Consider the following 16,974-nt stretch of genomic DNA (forward strand, 5'->3'; position numbering starts at 1 on the left):
CCTCCGCCCTGAGCAAACGACTCGGCAGAGCTGAGACAGCCCTGGAGGCAGGTCTGCCCCGAAGAGCCGCCATACAACCCGACTGTTGGCCTCCGGAACCCTAGGAGCCCTCAGCGGGGCAGGACAACCTTCCTTCCCTGTCTCCGCCCTTCCAGGTTGGTCCCAACCCCCGCTGCCCAGGCGGCCTGGACCACACCCGCTTCCCTCCGGTGGCCTAGCCTCCCCCGCCGCGGCTCGCGGGAGCGCTCTTCCTGGGGCGGGCACAGGCCCATGGCGCATGCGCACTGGCGGAAGGGCGCCTCCCTGCCCGGATCTCGCGAAGTTACGTTAGATTGGCCGCCGGTGACGGGTGGCCGGGCGGGGGGCGGGAGGGCTTCTGAAGTAGGAAGGGAGGTCCGTTCGGCCGGGCGCGCCGCCCCAGTGCTCTGTGGGATACTGGAAGTCTCGAGCGTCTCCTCCCGGTTCCCAGCCCTCTTCTGGCCAGCACTCATAGAAACAGTCACACACCCCCTGCCTCCCCTCTCTTCCCTCTCCGCCTCCCCTTTCCCCCCTCGCGATAAGAAGACCCGGCGGCAGGAGAGGGGATGAAGATGGCGGACGCGAAGCAGAAGCGGAACGAGCAGCTGAAGCGCTGGATCGGCTCCGAGACGGACCTCGAGCCTCCCGTGGTGAAGCGCCAGAAGACCAAGGTGAAGTTCGATGATGGCGCCGTCTTCCTGGCTGCTTGCTCCAGCGGCGACACGGACGAGGTCCTCAAGCTGCTGCACCGCGGCGCTGATATCAATTACGCCAATGTGGACGGACTCACTGCCCTGCACCAGGTCTGTGCGCCCCGCCGCCGCTCTCCTGACCCTGCGGGTCCTCGTTAGCCTCCCGCCTGGGCCTCCTCTCGGCTCTTGGTCTCCTGAGGCTGGGGGCGGCGGGAGACTCCCTGCCGCGGGGTGAGGGGGCGGCTTCCCGCGAAGGAGGGAGGGAGAGAACTGGTAGAGGGAGGGCCCTAGGCTTGGGGCCCCCTTCAGACCAGTTGGTGGTGGAGTAAGGGAACCAGGAGATTTCCGGGGCAGAGGGGGAAAAGGACTGTGGTCCGCTTGGGGCCCCAGGGCCATTTGTGGACGTGTGTCTGGGATTTGGGGTCGAGATGGGGAGCGGTGTGGTGGAGTTGTGCCTGGGCCTCCGATGTCAGTGATGTCAGAGTCGGAGGACGGCGGATGCTGAAGAAAACTACGAACAAGAGGCACTGGGGACACTTGGGTAGAGGGACGTCTTTGGCTTGTTAGGAGGGCGTTGGATTTATTGTAGTTTTTAGGACTTGATTATAAATGATGATAATAGTAATCAAACGCCCTAAGCCGAGTGCCCTGAGCAGACGGTTTCCTGTTTTCTCCTTTATTACTCTTGGTCACTGGGGAGGGGGAAGCGGTGTAATTTAGCTGATCTGCACCGGCTGAAGGGGAGAGGGTGAAAGTGGGTAGCGTGAGGAAGCGTTCTAAAGGGCTTGCCCACCGCGGGGCCGGAACGTACGAAAGAGCCTCTAACTCGGAGTAGCGTTTGCCGCAGTGTCAGAGATCCTTTGGCCCCACGTCCAGGGGTGTGCATTGGGGTTAAAAAGAGAAGAATAAATACGAGGCACTCTTTTCAAAGCCGGTTACCAAGCTCTCATTTTTCTTTTGGGGGGTGTGAAAAAAGAAAGCTGTTCACGAACTTTTCTCAAAATGGATGCTTTGTGCATGTTAAAGTTTTATAGTAGTCTGATTGGGATCTCTCAATGTTAGCCAAATAAGGAGAAACTATTGGCAATCCGGAGATAATGTTGCTTTGCCTTTAACAGGCCAAAAGCAACACAACCACTTAGAGTTCTTCTTAAAAAGCAGTTTTTCAGTGATGGTAATAGGTGTCAAAACATAAACTCTTTCCGTTTTATTAGTGGACAACTTGGAATTACTAGAAAACGACTTAACAGCAATAGCTTCCCCTTACAATGAAAAGACTTGTAAACTAACTCAAAGTTGCCTTGGTTATATGTGGAAGATGTTGGTTAATGCTGTAACAAAAACTTGTTTGGAAGGTTGAAACTTACGGTTTCATATTTCATGCATATTGCTGCTTTTTTAAAAGAGGTGTGTGGTAGCATTTTTCCTTTTACTCCTTCCTGTTTAGTGAATGATGACTGTTTTAAATTTTATTTAATTGAATTCTCATATCAAACTTGGCTTATAGCCTTTGTTTACAAAGTTGACTGGATGAACTGTAATGACTGACAAATTGCAGGACAAATCTGGAATTTAGCGTGTGGCACCCAGTAAAAATATAGCATGGTCTTTAGCTCTTTATCTGTTCCATTAATTTAGAGTCTCTAATGTATAATAAACTTTTTATTTGGCTGAGGTTTATTTTAAGCTATAGCATAACTCTAGATGCTAAAAACATGGTGTTGAAATGAAAGAAACTTTCGGCATTAGAAATGATAATGTAATTATGTAGGATGACTCTTCAAATTTCTTTCAAGTGTAATTTACATGGTTTAGTATGGAATTGATTCAGAAAGACAGATTATTGTATGCTTGAGGTCAGTATAAGGTTGCATAATGGTTTATATCAGTATGTTTTATTAAAGTTGTCATATAGAAATGTAAAGTTATTACAGTTGTTGAGGAACCCAATTATATTGGCTTGGAGGAAGAGGAAAACTTCTAATACTTATATTCTTATTGGCTTAGGTAGAAAGAGAAAATACATCTAACAGGCTTCTTAGAGGTTTTTTTTTTTCTCCTCTAAATTTGGACATGTTGCAAGAATTATCAGGCTTATCAAAGTCTTCCTGATTAACTGAATTCAGTGGTAAGTTTGGCATTATTTAGGTGTTGTCTTTATTAGATATTTTGTTTTAGCTGACAAACACTTAAGCAGAAGTTGCCAAGTTTATGCATAATCATTTGCATAATATCTTTTTGTAATTTATTTGCACATTCCTTAACTCAGTGAAGCCAAAGTCTTTAAAATATCAACCATTAAAATTTTTATTATGTTTTCTCCACCCTCATTTCTCATTTATTGACTCTTGTACTTTTTTGCCATTGTGACGGAGAACAAGGAGTTCGCTTTGGGCAAATTCAGAACAACAGATAGTGAAAGGTGATAAATAAAACTTTTTAAAAAAAGAATCACAAAAATTTTTAACCTTAAAAATCTCTTGAATACTGATTGCTTTAAATACTTAAATTATAAAACCAAAATTGACCCATTGATTTGTTTAATAGCCCTGGAATAATTTTTTTTTAATTTAACCTCTTGAAAGCTCATAGAATAACCAGAATGTTTTTGCCAGTTTAATTATTGGTTAGTCTTTTGGAATATTCATTTCCATTTTTGGTTTTGATCAAGTGTTTTTTTTTTCTTTTTTAAAGATTTTTTTAATGTGGACCTTTTTTTTTTAAGTCTTTATTGAATTTGTTACAATATTGCTTCTATTTTATGTTTTTGTGGGTTTTTGGGGGGGGTTTGGCCACAAGGCATGTGGGATCCTAGCTCCCCGACTGAGGATCAAACCCGCACCCCCTGCATTGGAGGGCAAAGTCTTAACCACTGGGCCGCCAGGGAAGTTGGATGGAGTGTCTTAAATTTCACTGTCAGGAGAAGAGTTTTAGGAACTTTACAACCTACAAATCCTCTTCTTAATCTAATATTTTACTTCCATTTTAATATAAACAGCTTATATTTAAAAGTTCCTTTAATTGGTTGAATGTTCTTTCTCATTAGAAGTTACGAAAGATAGTTTCCTTTTTTGTGTGTGTGTAAAAATAGGTCATTCATATAGGAGAAAAAGCAGTGTTTCTAGTCAAATTTCCTATCTTGGTCTCTAGAATAACCTCCCTTCCCCTAACCCCCTCCAGTAGCTAGAAAACAGTACTGGAGTTACGTTATAAACTTCTGATTTTCTAGAACTGAGGTCTAGAGTAGAATTTCATTTTTATCAGTGGGCAATAATCAGCTCTGATTTAAGAGCTACCTGGTAGAGTCTTAATACTATATGATCTGTATCTTTATTTCAGTATACTTTATAAAGGTTTTAGGAGAGTAATAATAGTTTTCTATAGAATGCTTTATTGCTGATGCTTACTGATACTGGTGTGCATAAAATACAGAGCTGAGATTTCTTCAAACAGTTGTGAGTGTAGCCTTTTGATTTTACCTTAAAATCTTATCTGCTTCCTCTGTGCCTGTGACTTCCAAGTCAGTTTCCAGTTCTCACATTGCTGCAGAGCTCCAATCCCTCATTTCCATTTTTCTACTGATGACGAACTGTTGATTTAAAGTAAAATATTATTCAATATATTGTGATTTTATATTTAAAAATATATCTTCAAGTAGTGATGTAGTAAATAGAGGTCTACCCCCTTTGCCGTAGAATAGCAACTGTTTATTTACATCAATATCAGGAATTTCTTTAAATTCAACCCGAAATGAATATTTTTCTTTGTTCACCAAACCTATTCTTCTCATCGATGCCTGTTTCTGAAAATGATGTCATTAATCTCTAGATTAAGCTTTAAACATTTTAATTATTGTTTACTCATCCCCTTGTCTACATATAGACAATCAGTCTTCATAACTGCCTTCACATCAATTCTTTTTCTTGCTACTCTTATTATCAATCTAGGTCATACCTTTATTATTTTTATCTCTAGAGTAAGGTAATAGCCTAATTGCTTTCCCTTCCTCTTCTCTCCCTGGTCCAATCTAGCATTCATACTACTATCACATTAATCTTTTAACAATATCATTTCAGTCATGTCACTCCTCTCCATAAATTCAGATTTAAAGTGTTTCACCACTTAGGTTAGACCTGATATATCCCCACTGTGTTATATCCTTTACTTTTTTTACTTCCATGCCTATGGCCTTGCTTTTTCCACCGCTAGAATATACTCCCTCCCTCTTTGCCAATCAAAATCTTGGTCATTATTCAGGGTTCAACCCAGTTGTCCTCCAGAAAGGATCTTTCTGTCCTTTGAATTTGTATAATAACTATGTCACTGGAGAGACTCTCCTCTGGGGTGCTCATTTTACCTTACATTTTGCCTCTTTGCTGCTGTTAAAATGCTTCTTACTGAGTAGTGTGTGTTTTTAAGTTTGTCTTTCCTGGCTGACTGTAAGGACCCAATCTTCCACATTTTTGTATTTCCAGAGCCTGGCACACAGTAGGCGCTCACTAAAGATTTATTGAATTTTATCTTTTACCTCGTATCATAGATAGGAAGTTTTATAGTCATTTGTATGTTGTAAGATAAATCATTAAAACATTCACACCCAGCTACTTAGAGTACAGTTCTTGCACATGGTAGAACTTGTGGATCTTCTGTGCAGATATTTTTAATGTCTTGAGATTTAAAAAATTTTTTAATATTAACCTCCTTCCCATTAAAAAAATTCTGAACCAGTTTAACTATTGATTAAGAGATAGAAAAATATTCACTCGAGTCATCAATTAATTTGCTACCTTCTTTATAAAGGTCTGAACTAGGTCCTATAGAGGAATACAGAATACAAAAAAATTCTGAACCAGTTTAACTATTGATTAAGAGATAGAAAAATATTCACTCGAGTCATCAGTTAATTTGCTACCTTCTTTATAAAGGTCTGAACTAGGTCCTATAGAGGAATACAGAGAGTAGAATTAAATCCATGTTCTTTGCTATTATAATTTTAAAATAAAGTTTTCCTTTTGATTTTCAATACATACAGACTTGCAGGTAAGTTTAATATTACATCCCTTTGCTCTTAAAATACAAATTTTATCTACTTCTGAGGGAGCCATTTGAAGCTTCTTTGAGGAATATGTGACTCCCCTCTTGTCAGTAAAAGGAATACTTTTGTTGAGTTTTTTCTCAAGTGCTTAACCTTCTCAGCCAAGCCATTTTCACGGAATCATAATCTGAAATGTAACTCTCTTTTAAAAAGTATTCTAATAGGGCTACTTAAAGTGTTTTCCAACCAAAAGAAAAAGAGACTGGAAGCAGCTGATATTGAGTCTCTTGTTAGAGAATAGTGTAATTGCTGTATATGAGAAATCTCTTTAAAACTGAATGTAGAGTTTATAATTGTTTACTTTTTTTTTTTTGGTGGGGGATATTAAGATCTTGGAAGAATCTGTGGGATACCTTATAACTAATATTAAAATCTGTGTTTAAAAAATACACAGTATAAGTTATTTTCTCTACATAATCTTATTTAAATGGCTGATGGCTCTTCAAACTTTTTATTGAAATCATCCTAACCATAAAAAACAAACAAACAGAACAAACCTGAACAAAATTTCTAACCCCAAACTGGCCCCTCACTTCCTACAAATAAATGGACAACCCTAGCCATAAATGGGGTATTCTGGTAGGGCACCAGTGCCCACAGTGCTGTTGTTATAATGCCTTCTCTGCAGTTGATACCTCTGTGCTTCCTGGCAGCAGTTTTGTGGTCTGACTTTGAAGTGTCATAACCAAGACCATCTTTCATGTACTTCAGCTACAGGGTGATTGCAAGCTGTGACTGAGCACTTTTTAGTATAGCCAGGTAGAAACATTAGATGGAATAGAGGAAAAATTTTTTTCATTATGTTTGTTATCACATTTTACAATACTGTTCACATAAGAGGTGTACTTTAAAAACTGTCTAGTTAGATAATTTAAAAAATATAACTATTTAGAAACCTTTGGAGGGAGGTAAAATATAGAACATTATTTTGTTACTGCTGTAACATGTTACTTCTTGACACTTCCCAAAGTTGCTATTTTCTTTGCCTTTCTCCTGCCAAAAATGATGATTTTCACCCCACTTTTCTTTTGAAAGTTTGTGAGGTTCCACAGGGGTTGGCAAATGGAGTCTTGGCATTTTGGTATATCTCTTTGAAAGGTCGAAGACCTCCAACAGTCATTTTTGAGTTTCTTCTAAATAAGGGTTGGATATGTAGTAGCCATGCCTTATCCCAGTGTTATATTGAAGAAAGGAATTGGCTGGTGGACATTTGCTGAGGATTTGCTACATGTGAAACATTATGTTAGATAGTTTTATAACCAATATCTCGTTTAATTCTCACAGTGTCCCTTTTTTCTTGCTCAGTGTTACCAAGATAATAAGTGGCAGAGCTGGATTCTGACACAGGTTTATGTGACTCCAGAGCCCAAATTTAACACTATGCTACATGTCTTTTAAGTCTGAAGAAGAAAGTATTCTTAAATCTTCCAGTCATTATGGTTGATGATTAGTAGTTGGAAGTTCTTCCATGTTAATCAGTAGAGAATCAAATGAAACACATACACATAGATCTAATTATTTTCTTCATCTGCTGTTGTTTGGCTAGTCAAAACTTTTAAGAGCTTTCTATGGTAATTGAAATGCAGTAATGCCATATTTAAATTAATCTCTAAATCTGTCCTAAACTTTAGGAACTGCCAGGATTTTTTTTTTTTTTTTTTTTTTTTTTTTTTTTTGCGGTACGTGGGCCTCTCACTGTTGTGGCCTCTCGCGTTGCGGAGCACAGGCTCTGGATGTGCAGGCTCCGCGGCATGTGGGACCCTCCCAGACCGGGGCACGAACCCGTGTCCCCTGCATCGGCAGGCAGACTCTCAACCACTGCGCCACCAGGGAAGCCCCCCAAGATTACTTTTGACTGACCATTATGTGCATAATATTTGATCAGGTGCTTTCGGTAGTTACAAAGGAAGTTACAACAGCAACAGAACTCTTTTTTTAAGGACAGGGTTTACTTAGTCTTTAAACATCTTCATTTTTCTTTATCTTAATAACAAGTTATATTAATGCTTTAGGCATTTTTACATACTCATTTACAGTAAATGCTTTATACATTCACAGACTTAACTTTTTCAATGAAAAGATATAAATTATGGGTAAACTCATATCACTGATAGTGAAAGAAGGAAGGCAAGCAAGCAAGCAAGCTCCAGCTTGTCACCACCATTTAGCTTAATCTTCTGAAATTTACTTTCTGTACAATGATTATTATTATTTATAATTAGGACTTGAGACATTACATGAAATGCTAGCAAAGTTACCTGAATTAAATTTAAATTCTGAATTAGTAAAACAAACTTTTTAATATTTATCATGTTTGATTTTAATTGGAAGCCTTTTGTTAGTAGGAATATCCAAGTCATAAGAATATTCTATTCCTCAAATCATTTTGCAGAATTGAGCCAAATTATATTTCAAGTCACCTTAGAAAAGGCAATAGAATTTTTTTTCTTAGTGGTAGTAAGTGAGAGCACCATCTGAAATGTGATTTACTTGTTGCCTATGAAATCATTGGTTCCCAGAATTGTACATTTCATGGACCAATGAAATGGTTTCTGGTTTTTGTTCTTTGTTTTAATTATGATGACTAAAAAAGGAGAACCTAATTTTTATGTTGTCATGTTAGGGCGTTAAAAACAAACAACTTGGTAACCTTCTACCATCATCATTTCATAAAAGAAAGAATACTTTAACAAGAAGAAAAGGATATAGTATCCAAATAAAGGACAGTGGAGCCTCATATATTAGTCTATAAGATTATTGCTGTATTGACAACAGATGTTCTTGATGCTCTTCCATGAAGTAGAGTAGTTAAGGGTGAGCAGATTTTAAAACTTTATTCCCTATGTTCTCCATTTGGTAGGATATGAGAGAGTGCAGGTGGTGGCAGGCCATATCATCAGGATGCAAGTGCCTGGTCCCTGATCACTCAGTAAGAAGTAGAAAAGAATTTACCTGAAGAGATTCGTGAAAGCTTTCTTGAGGAACCACTGGTTTCATATTTATATTTCCATAAGCCTCTGCATATGTAATCTTTCTCTGGAATGCATTTCCTAGCTTATTTGTGTTAAGACACAGCTCAAAGCATAAAGTGTGGACTTGCTTGACCACGGGGGTGCACAGTAATTCTTTCACTTACTATTTAAACCCTAAGTTTGGCACTTACACACTACCTGCTATTGTTAGTATATCTTATCTCCAGACAGAATAGTGAATTCCTTCAAGTGGGGACTTTGATTCATTTTTCTTTAAATTCCCTTTGGTATCTGCATTTTATTTTAGCAGGTGCACAGTAGATGTTTGTTGATTTTTTAAAAAAATGAGCACAATGTAAACTAATCTTGTGAAGAGCAGAGTTCATAGAGAATAAAATGATGACAGTTTGGGTAAATGTAACAACCAGCAAACATTAAAATGTTCTAATTAAAAAGTATATACCAATAACTTACTTTATAATAATTATAATGTAAAGGTAACCATTATTACAGTGAAAATTTAGCAGGATCTTAGATTTTTTTTTGAAATGGAATGTGTTCCTGATTACCAATACAAGTAGAATTTTGCTCAGTTTATGTAACATACTTTAAAAATGAATTTCTTTAAACAACATCCAGTATTGGCTTAGAAGAGGAATCCCTAGCATATGTCATTAGAAGCTAACTCATATTTTCTAATGATCTTAATCATATTTTTTTCCTAAATAACACTTTCACTATGGATCCCTGTATGTCACTATTTTTCTGACCTTGTTAGTATTTTGGTTGTTTAGCTTTTCATTGTTATGCTGGCTAACCATAAAAAGACAAAGTTGAGCTCTGTGTTACTGCCCTAAATGTGCTTGCTTGACTTGAATGCTCTTTCATGGGTGGAGACATTCCACATTGTCATGTGTTATATAGGCATTTCTGAAATGACATTCAATAGAAACCATGGAAAGAAATGAAGGCATTCCTCAGCTGTCACCTTTTCAGTAATCTATTTAAATGCGTTATGTGCACTGAGTGAGATATTCTGCAGGGAGAGCTTCAGTGACTAAAAAGCGTTGCTTTAATTTGATTATTAACTCATATGAACTGAAAATGCATGTTTTACATATTTAACATGCTTCCTAACGAAAAAAATCATAAGGTTGTAGAAAGTTTGTACCATTTTCTTGAATACTTGGAGAAATTTTGTGACTTGATACCGTTTAGAAGTTAACCACACGGGAAAGTATATTTTCCTGGATTAACTGTTAAAACACACACACACACATCAATTACCTTTACTTTGTAGTAAACAAACTAAAGTGTATACATTTTATTAGCCTTCAAAATTATATTTTAGATGGTTCTAAATATTAATCCAATATTTGTACTTTTGCTTGGAACATTTCTGGAACTTTTCTATCGGAGCTTCAGTTCCAGCAGATTCTTTTGAATATCCTCTGTGTTGAGTTGAGTTTGTGCTACTGTTTTTTTTCTTTCAGGAAAGTTTGTAAATTTTGAAAATGATAGTCACTGGAGACATGTCGGATGAAAATAGTAGATGCTGGGTAATCATGGTTAATAAATACTATCAGTGACTAAATGATATTTTCTAAAAAGCTTTTTCTTAATTGGAACATGATTATAAAGAGTCCATCTTGGATTTTAGTCAACTCTTTTTACCTTGCTTGGACTTGAGAGTATGCTTCAGAATTTCTTTATGATTAACTTAGTGCACTCTTTGTGTTCTGAATTTTGCGTGAAACAAGTCAATAGCTTATATAGCTTGTGAATTGAACCATGGTCTTTTTTTGTGTTTTCCACAAAAGATTTTGATGCTGCTGTTGCCAGATCATGACACCGTATTTCATTAAGAGCTGTTGTTTTTCTCAAAGATAAGTTAATTTGTACAGTTTTTATTAAAAGATTAGAACAGATGACATGTTCAACAGTTTATATCCTTTCCAAGTACATGGAATGATCTGCATAAAAATTTTGCCTAATATTCAAGTTTTATCCCTTTTAAAATGTCTATTGCTATTTAACTTTTAGCCATCTTTAAAAAAAACACTAAAATGCCTTTAAATTTCTGATTTTCTCAATGTGGTATACATGAAAATGCCTCAAGTAATTATTAGGCCTTCAGTGCCTTCTACTCTTGCTTTTTGTCTTTACCATCTCCTTTTTAATTTTAAACATGGCTTACTTTCAAGTTTGTTTATTGTTCTATATGTATTTTATCCCAAACAGAAATTGAAGAAGAATAATTATTTAAGTAATTAAAGCATGATAGAAAAATATAAAAAAAGAAAATAAATGCTATTCAGATTTTCAGGCATGGAGCTAGCTAGCTCCATTTAAAACTTTAATAGACTCTCTTTATCCATCTCTATCCAATATATAATTTTCTAAAAGTGAGTTTATATTTAATTTTCTGGTTTATAACCTACTTTCTAAATTACACATTTTTAGAAATATTACCGTGTTAATGAATATTGGGTCCACTGTGTGAGTTTGTGTGTACATGTGTGAGTACGTGTGTACATCCTAAAATTTATTTTCCCAGTTGTCTGATGATGAATATTTAGTATATTTTCAATTTCTCATGATTGGTGGATATTACACTATGTATATCTTTGCTTACTCATGATATTGTATCGTTCAGATTGTTTATCTTAGAGATTTCACCTGCAATTTTATATGTTTTGCCCAAGATAACATGATAACATGCTGTTTTAATGCTTGTTATGCAAAAGATATTTTCAGTAAAGTCTCTAGTATATTTAATATAGAAGACTAACCTTGAAAGTACTCCGGCTGACACGCATGTTACATTCATAATGTGATGAAGTCATCTCCCTTCTCTGAGGCACCCATAAAAAAATCTGTTTTACTCTGTGTGTTAAGAAAATTTGTAAGTTGTTTGAAATATTAAACAGTATTTGTATTTGCAGGTAAATGTTGCTATTATTTGTTTCAATTAGTGATTAACTCATTCATGAACAAATATATAAATCATTATTTATCATATGCTTGGCATAAGGTCCCTGTGTGCATGTAGTGTGTAATCTAGAGGAGGTGTTAGTGGGTGTTAGAATAGATCTAGGGTAAGATGAAATTTTTTACTAGGAGGACTTAACCTAGAATGTCAGGGTAGACATCCCTGAGAAAGCTATGTTTAAGTTACAGGAACTTAAGAGATGTCTTGAGTCTTTCATGACTCTGTTCCCTCCTGTTTGTCTTCTGAATGCTCCTGTTCAGTTTCATTTTCTGATCTGTTTCTTTCTTAAAGAAGAATGTTCCAAAGTTCTCTGTGTCTCTATTTTTTCTTTTCCATATCATTCATTCTTAGAGTTTCAACTGTTCTCTTTTTATATGATCTGTTCTCCTTTTTGTATAATCTACATCTTATTTTTGATGTCGTCAGTCTTCCACTTACTAAACTACAATCTCAGGGTCTTCTTGTGTTTACTCCTTCCGCTTCCAACATACAGTCAATAACTCCTATCGTGCACACCTGAAAAAGAAATACTCCCAAACCCATACTACTTTTTTATATATTCACTTAACAGAATTAAAGGCCTACTTTGTGTCATACACTATTAAGTACTGGGGGGGATATGCTTTTAAACAAAAGAGATATCAACGCTACCTTCATGGAGTTTAGAGTAAAATTGCTTAGCCATCAGGAAAGTGCAAATCAAAACCGTAATGAGGTACTACTTCACACCTAATGGAATGGCTATAATAAAAACAACAGATAATAACAAGTGTTGATTAGGGTATGGAGAAATTCCATCCCTCATACACTGCTGGTTGTAATGTAAAGTGGTGCAACCATTTTCAACCACTTTCAAAACAGTCTGGCAGTTCCTCAAAAGGTTAAACATAGAGTTGCCATATAACCTAGCAGTCCTACTCCTAGGTGTATACTCAAGAGAACTGAAAACACATGCCCACACAAAAACGTGTATGTTAATGTTTATAGCATCATTATCAAAATAGCCAGAAAGTGGGAACAACACAAAATGTGCTGATGAATAAATAAAATGTGGTATGTTTTGTTACTGAAATCAGTGGAATGTTATTTGGCAATAAAAAGAAACTAAGTACTGATACTTGGTGCAACATAGATGAATCTTAAATACGTTATGCTACGTGAAAGACACCAGTCACAAAAGACCACATATTGTAGGATTCCATTTATATGAAATGTTCAGAGTAGGTAAGTCTATAGAGACAGAAGATAGATTGATGGTTGCCAAGGGCTGGAGGTATTGAGGGGAAATGGGGATTGACTGCTAACTGGTATAGCATTTCTTTTTAGGTTGATAAAAATGTTATAAAATTAATTGTGGTGATGGTTGCACAACTCTGGATATACCAAAACCTTTTAATTATATACTTGGAATGGGTTATTATGTAATGTGTGAATTAATTTACAATAGGCTGTTGTATTTTTAAAGAATGAAATTAGGTATTTATCAGTGTTCACCACAAAAAATTGAGGCACTGGCAGAGGCTTGGTATTCATCTCTGTAGTTATGATGACAAAGAAGACAGCCAGTCATTGTCCCTGCCCTAACACAGCTTGCAGTGTATTAGGGTATATAGATAAACATAAGGAAATTATACATTTATGTCAGTTATGTGTAATGATATGTAATGGTTATAGTACAAAGTGGTGTGGAAGTTGATGAAGGCACATCTCACCTTGATTTGGGGAAGGGGAAGGCTTCCTGGAGAAAGTTATTATTTAAGCTGCTGCGTGATGAGTAAAAGTTAGCCAAAGTTGTAAGGGAGGGAAGGGTATTGGAAACTATTTCAGAGAGAGGGAACAGTATGTGCAAAGAGCTGGAGGTGTATAGAAGTGTTGAAGGATTTTAATCAGGTTAAATGAGACAAATTTTCTCTTTAAGAAAAATCACTTTGGCTGCAGCGTGGAGAATGCAACTGAAAAGAGGACAAGACTGGAGGCAGGGAGGCTAGTTCAGGAACTTGAGGAGTCTAAGAGAGATGAACTAGCTTAGTGGAGGTGAAGTTGGTAAATAGTAGATGAACTCAGGACATATTTAAGAAATAGAATTGGTAGGAATTGGAAGGGGTTTGAAGTGAGGGAATAGAGGCAAAGATGTGGGTGCGCTTGGTTTCCGGTTTGGATGACTAGGTGAATGGAGTGCTTTTCACAGGATGTGTTCATTCAGTAAATACTTTGTGCTTACTGTATAGGTCAGGAGCAGAGTATATTTGAATGCTATTGGGGGAGACAGGCAGTAAGCAAGAAATTACAATCAACTGTGAAGTATGCTAAAGGACATATAGGATATTGAGGAGAGGTGGCCTACTTATAAATAATATATAAAAATCTTGTTTGGAGGGTGTTTTGTCTTGGAGTTAGCCTGTTTTCTTAGATCTATTTGAATACCAAATAGAAAAGAATTTACGAGGCTACAGGAAAACCACTGGATAAGGATTCATGATTAGAGTTTTTAGGGCTTTGGTGAACTGTCCAAAAATACATGCAAAGTTTTGTGTTTGATTTTCTTTGCCTTTCACTTCAGAAGAATTAATTAAGAACTTTTAAGTAAGATCAGATTTATTTTTATGATATTGTGGAGGAGGGCAGAGTGTGTCTTTTTAGGGATATGGGGATGTGGAGAGGTAGAGCGCAGAACTGTTGGAGAGCAATAAAGGAGTGGTACCTGTAACAATCTAAAAGTCTTTCATTGCCTGAAATAATGCTCTGTGAAAATAAGATCATAGCTTAAAACGAGAGGTGAGAGTACATTTCTCAGAGCATGTTGGATTTTGCTAAGAATTGTACAGTTAAAGAATTCATTCAGGGCTTCCCTGGTGGTGCAGTGGTTGAGAGTCCGCATGCCGATGCAGGGGACACGGGTTCGTGCCCCGGTCCGGGAAGATCCCACATGCTGCAGAGCAGCTAGACCCATGAGCCATGGCCACTGAGCCTGCGCATCTGGAGCCTGTGCTCCGCAACAGGAGAGGCCACAACAGTGAGAGGCCCGGGTTAAAAAAAAAAAAGAATTCATTAAACAGTCTCTGGCAATTCCTTGGTGGTCCAGTGATTAGGACTCTGGGCTTCCATTGCGGTGGGCACGGGTTTGATCTGTGGTCGGGGAACTAAGCTCCTGCAAGCCGCACAGTGCAACCAAAAAAAAAAAAAAATCCTCTGACTTTTTTCGGTGTCTAAATTTAGTAAGCTGTGTTTTCAGGGAAAATAAAGGTAAAATATTAGCTTTAACTAAAAAACTTATACATTGATATATTTTTCTTTTTTGCTCAAAATATTACTAGAGTTGCTTTGAGTATTTGTGACTTTTTTTGCATATTTTAATGTTTTTTTAAAGTTGCACAGGTAATAAGAAAAGTAGCAGTTCTATAAAAAGGTTGTGTGGGTTATTTTGACCTTGAGCAAGCATCATTGGGTTTGTTTTAGCTTAAGTGAAATAGGAAATGGTTATTATATATATTTTTGTACTCTCATAGTTCTTTGTTTATTTGTTTGTTTATTCTTTTGTTGTTTTTCCCCCCACTAGAAGGTAACCTCAGTGAAGGCAGGACCTTGTCTGTCTTGCTGACTGTATCCTCAGAGCCTATGACAGTACCGTAGTAGGGGTGTATAGACATTTAATGAGTGAACAGTAAGTGACATCTCTCCATCAGTCTGAGAAACTTAGAGGTGATTATGTTGGTATCATTCATCATGATTATGAATACACCAAAGATACACTTTTACTATTTACTTTGCAACTTCTGGTAACTGTTTCCATCAATCTAATTTATATTCCTCCCAGTCATCTCCCTCCCTTGCACAAATTTACTGACTCTCCAGTATGTGCTTTAAAAAACAATATGCTTTTATTACTGCCAGCCGGAGTGGCCTGCACGGGGTGGTGGGTGCGCCAGGCTCAGGGTATGTGTGGGCTGTGAGGGGTAGATGATAATTGGGAGGCTGAAGGAAAGGGAGTGGGGCTGGAGGCCAGGCCCAAAGACTCCTCTTCCTTCTGGGAAGAGGTAGACTTAATAAAGGAGTCATGGCAAGCTATGGCCAGGCCGCCAGTAAGATTAAGAAATTCTTGGAAATCTAGCTGCCCATCAGAGTCGAGGTCCAGTTTCTTCATCATGCGGTCAAGGACACCAGGGTACTTCTGGTTCTTTGTGAAGGCACCCAGCTCTGTATTCATTAAGATAAGGAACTTGGCCTTGGAGAGTTTGCTGTTGTTACTGTCCCTCCCAGCATGCTTTTGGAAAACAGCAATTAGAGACTCGATGCACTGTTCAGTCTCTGTAGGGCTGGATATTTTTGCTATGTCGGAGAGGAGCGAGGCACGGGGCTGCGAGTGGGGAGTGGCGTGGCGAGCCTGGTTACTATACATATTAAACCTATTTCAAAATTACTGTGGCATTTTTTCTGCTCTTTAACCCACCCTTGACATTTAAAGCCAGTCTTATTGGGGAGTGGGGGGAGATTATGTGTATGTTTGTTTTATGTGTGAAATGGACTGATGATACATAAATTGTTCCCTGTTAAATTACACTTAAGTGTCAGAAAGTTAGTTGCAAGACAGTATGTATGATGTGATTCCATTTGGGGGGAAATGTTGTTTGCATAGAAAAAAATCTGGGGAAATTACCCCAACTATTAATGGTTATGGATATTCTGGATTATGTCATCTTTGAATCTTTTACAACAAGCAGAAAGAAGTGATGAAGATGAATCTGAACTGGAGAAAAATGCCTGAATGGCTACTTCCAGTAATGTATTCAGGATTAAATGTAGAGACTCTGACATAATGAATGTTAGTTGGCTAGTCTTTGTCCACTCAAGGAAGCTGGTGTTTTAAATATTTATTTCTATATTATGCCTATCTTTTCTCTGAACCTTTTATTTCATAAGGAAAGATTGATTGTCATTATGATGTACACCTTGGGAGAGTTTTACAAGTAAGAAAATGAATTAGGGGTTTAGTTGGATGTATTTTGAAGCTTTTGGCAAGTAGACTACCAAGAAAAGATAAGAATAATTTCCAAAAAAGCAGATAGTTTTGAGGAATAAAGGGATTTTAAAAGATAGAAGAGCAATTTTTATACAGTGAGCTCTTTTGACTTGTTTTATATGAATATGAAAATGATGAATTTAATGATGAATATCTGTTTTAAGAATGAATTGAAAAAATGGCCTCAA

The 16,974-nt window shown here is 37.5% G+C and overlaps 1 protein-coding gene and 1 pseudogene across 3 annotated transcripts in view; one reads left to right on the forward strand and one right to left on the reverse strand.

Moving 5' to 3' along the window:
- The first annotated feature begins 581 nt into the window (after nucleotides 1-581).
- The window catches only part of PPP1R12A (protein phosphatase 1 regulatory subunit 12A), a 150,112-nt gene continuing 133,719 nt past the window's right edge, over nucleotides 582-16,974 (forward strand). For 2 of the 3 annotated variants that reach the window (XM_065887846.1, XM_065887847.1), the window contains exon 1: nucleotides 585-821. In XM_065887846.1, coding sequence (XP_065743918.1) covers nucleotides 585-821 — 237 coding nt within the window. Of the gene's footprint in view, nucleotides 822-16,974 lie in introns of all 3 variants that reach the window. The other variant, XM_065887844.1, reaches the window with a different exon arrangement.
- Nucleotides 15,698-16,165, reverse strand: LOC136130661 (protein S100-A11 pseudogene; annotated as a pseudogene).

This window comes from Phocoena phocoena, chromosome 11 (genome assembly GCF_963924675.1).
Source record: "Phocoena phocoena chromosome 11, mPhoPho1.1, whole genome shotgun sequence".
Classification (NCBI taxonomy): Eukaryota; Metazoa; Chordata; class Mammalia; order Artiodactyla; family Phocoenidae; genus Phocoena; species Phocoena phocoena.